General features: G+C 31.5%; 1 protein-coding gene across 1 annotated transcript in view; it reads left to right on the top strand.

The window, feature by feature from the left end:
* The window catches only part of LOC105626266 (apoptosis-inducing factor 3), a 5355-nt gene continuing 1171 nt past the window's right edge, over positions 1 to 4184 (top strand). The window contains exons 1-6 of the mRNA XM_012207571.1: positions 1 to 25; positions 2319 to 2611; positions 2700 to 3036; positions 3116 to 3466; positions 3540 to 3745; positions 3820 to 4036. Coding sequence (XP_012062961.1) covers positions 1 to 25; positions 2319 to 2611; positions 2700 to 3036; positions 3116 to 3466; positions 3540 to 3745; positions 3820 to 4036 — 1429 coding nt within the window. The remainder of the gene's footprint in view (positions 26 to 2318; positions 2612 to 2699; positions 3037 to 3115; positions 3467 to 3539; positions 3746 to 3819; positions 4037 to 4184) is intronic.

Below are 4184 nucleotides of genomic sequence, written 5' to 3' on the forward strand. Positions count from 1 at the left end.
ATGTCATTTTTACGTTTTTTCCAGGGTAGGTGTGTATGACACTTAATAAGGGATACGAAGGCAAATATTGAGTGCAAAGACTTTTATTGATTTACTTTTACTGATCGCCGAATATTCGAAGAATAATGTTAGTATTCATGATTGGCGTAAAAATATATACTTTTTTTCGTTAGAGGTTATAGTAAATGTCATATGGAGATAATAAAGTATAGATTATATACGTACATCGTGTTTCTTTAAATAAAGATGATGTAATTGAATCACGCTTACTTTCTGATATGTTTTGTAGCATTTAAAGTTAAAAATAAATACGAAATGATCGGTAGGAAAAAATTTATAAGAGCAAAATACGTTTGTGTTACATTTTATCATAAATAACGATCAATATGTAATATACAATATTGCAGCAGTGCTGTTTAAAGCTAATATTCACATAGTCAATTCTTGAATTTAAAACTGTCTCAAGTATAGTCTTAAAATGTTATAAATCAGTCAGAGAGCTGCATTAGCATTTTGTAAAAAAGTGAGAGTTGAAAACATCCTTAGAAACGAGAATAATTTAAGAATGGATTAAAATGAATTAAAATTTTTTCTATCCGAATGTGTATTTTAAATAGCGAACACTTTTTTGGGATTTAATTGAATTCAATTGAATTCAATTAGATTCAATTGGATGTAATTGGATTGAAAAACTGCATTTCCTATTCAAAATTTTGAATTGAACAGTATTCATAATGTTTGTTGTGTGCACAGAAATAGCTAATATTATTTTTAGATTGAAAGACAGAGATATGCAATTTTCATAAATGAATAAAAATTCAGAATTGAAAAGCATTCATTTTAACATTCGTGAATCAATATTTCTAAAAATCTGAATCCATTTCTCTTTGCTGGGTCATTGATTATGTATTTAACATTTGATAAACAATAAGAATGAAATGAGTATTGCGAACGTTTACGACTAATCTTTTTTCTATCTTTATTAAAAAAAAGAAGATAATATGCGTGAACGTTGATACATGTGTATTTCAAATTAATACTCGCAATTTACAAATCTTGGCTGTGTTTCAAATTTACTGTCAACGCTGAAAAGTAGTTTACATTACGTGCATTACAGATTTTCAATTTTGGAATATAAGAGCCCTTGAACAGAGTACAAGATCAACAAGTACTGATATTTTCATGTTAATAATTATTGCGAATTTAATCAATTTCGACTTCATTCATATTAATTAGATAGATTAGGATATTCTTCTATTTTCATATTTAATATTCTCTACATTAATATTCATTGCGTTTTTAATTTTATTCATGCATTCTTCGAAACGTCAGGCGATGCATGATGATGCACTATGCACAATCAGCAATCATCCATGTCACGTGCACGAGCACTTACACGACAAAGTCAACAGGGAATTCAATCGTCCCCTGATGAGATAGTCTCTCTCTCTCTCATTGTCTCTCTGCAACTCTCTCTCTTTCTGGGAATGTTATCGCCGATAATCGTCATTCATTAAATCACTGATAATCTATCGGAGAGTACGACTCCCGATTCACGTACGAGATAACAACAGAGATTTCATTTTCCTCCAAGATTTCCTTATATTCATATGCTACGTTACATAATTGACGCAAGTTATATATTTATTGTATTTCTTACGAGAATTTTTGCAATGGAAATATTTGACGATGCAATTGATCGGAGATCCACCACGTGCCATTCAAATCTCAAGGACTATTCAGTGTCCCGAATGACATCATTTTATTTTTGTTCGTCGAATGTTAAACAAGGATAAAATGATACTTAAGAAATACTCAGGTGGAAACATTGGGAACCTGAATGTGTCCAAGCTCGTAAATTAATTTGTCATTTGTCATAAGTATTCTATTGTTTACTGTTATAGAGGAGAAATTGAATCGTCGAATGAAATTCTATTGTGTGCATTAGGTTAATTATACAGTTATTAACAAATACATGTTCGCTTTTATGTTTGTCTCTACATGCTAATATAGGATTAGAATTGACTATATTATGATTCATAGTTACAGTGGTTTACTCTTGTAATTCCCTCAAAATTTGTTTTAGCATATCGAATAAAATTAAAGAGAAAAAATATTAATTATAAAATATATTATAATGAATACAATACAGTTCAGAATATGCCAATTAAGAATAAGCAGATTGCGATGTATATTTTTATCCTGTTCTTATCGTGAGTCACCTGTTGCTGTGTCTCTCTAATAATACGCATTTATAATAACTACAGATAATTATTATAAATAGTTAAATTATAAATTATTTTTTATTTATTTTTTAGATACTGCAAAAGAGCATGACTACATTGAAGAAGTGGTGTGTAAACAGGAAGATATCAACGAAAATGAGATGAAAATGCTACCGTTGGGAAATAATGAAAAGAAAATTCTGTTGATTAAACAGAATGGAGAATTGCACGCGATTGGTACCAAATGCACGCATTATGGTGCCCTGCTACATACCGGCGCGTTAGCGGAAGGACGAGTGAGATGTCCATGGCATGGTGCATGTTTCAATATTAAAACTGGGGACATTGAAGATTATCCAGGCTTGGATTCTTTACCATGCTATAAGGTACTCGAATAATTTATAAATATATCAAGATTTTGTTCTTATTTTTATCTCTTATTTGGGATACTATCTTTATGTATTGCTTTAATAGGTTCGCGTAGACAAAACTGGTCTTGTCCACGTAAGAGCCAAACTTACAGAGCTGAATATTTACAAACGTATGAAGGATATGTCTGCACGTGATCCTGAAAATACAAAGACTGTCATAATAGTTGGCGGGGGACCAGCGGGTGCTACCTGTGCAGAGAGTTTGCGACAGGAGGGTTTTACAGGACGCATCATTATGATATGCAGAGAAAACGTAATACCTTATGATCGGGTAAAGGTATCCAAAGTGTTACATTTCAATGTTCATTCTGCAACATTACGATCGCCCTCGTTTTACAACGAGCACAATATTGAAACGAAACTGGGAGTAAAAGCAATAGGTACAAAAGACTAACATCGATCTCAATATATATGTATATATATATAAATCATGTTACTGTACATTTTTTTATTCTGTAGGTTTAGATACGATTGAAAATATTGTCAAGCTGAGTAATAACGAGAATTTCGTGTATGATTATCTATTTGTTTGCACAGGCAGTAAAGCGAGAATGTTAAATGTGCCTGGAGCAAATTTATCGAATATTTTTGTTCTGCGAGATTACACAGATTCACAAGGCGTATATGCGCTTATATCCCCCGAGAAACATGTAGTTCTTCTAGGATTTGGCTTTGTTGGCATGGAAGCCGCGGCTTATCTTGTCGATAAATGCGCGTCTGTCACAGTAATAGGACGTGAGACTGTACCCCTCAAAGCGATATTCGGCACAGTCATTGGTAATAGAATTTTAAAAGAGCATGAAGCAAAAGGTATTATATGTTAACATACATTGCGTATTGGTTGCATTAGTGTTGATTAGATAATAATAATAAATGTTTTCAGGTGTGAAATTTATCTTCCGAAATAGTATTAAGCAATTTATTCCTAAGGAATGTGAAGAGAATGTTTTGGCTAAGGTCGAACTTACAGACGGCCAGATTCTACCAGCAGATATAGCTATTATTGGAATAGGATCTACTTTTTACACTGATTGGATGAAAACATCTTCTGTCACAATGAGGGACGATGGCACTATTCCAGTAAATAAGGTAACATTCGAAAATACAGTACTTTTCTTAGAATATACTTCATATTGGATAATTGAATATCAATCAAATCATAGTATTTAAGGACAAATGTGGAAAATATATATGCTGGAGGTGACATAGCTTACGCACCGATATATGGATCTGACGACACGTTCGCTGCAATAGGTCATTATTCTCTAGCTCATTATCATGGAAAAATTGCTGCTCTAAATATATGCAGTAAAGAAACTTCTTTAAAGAGTGTACCATTCTTCTGGACAAATTTGTTGGGTAGACATTACAGATATGCAGGTAAATTTACATATATATATATACTATATATATATATATATATATATATATATATATATATATATATATTATTACTACTACTATTATATATAATATAGTAGTTAATAATAATAACTAAATTACTTACTTACTTTACTTTAGTTTAGTT

Source organism: Atta cephalotes, assembly GCF_000143395.1.
Source record: "Atta cephalotes unplaced genomic scaffold scaffold00005, whole genome shotgun sequence".
Lineage (NCBI taxonomy): Eukaryota > Metazoa > Arthropoda > Insecta > Hymenoptera > Formicidae > Atta > Atta cephalotes.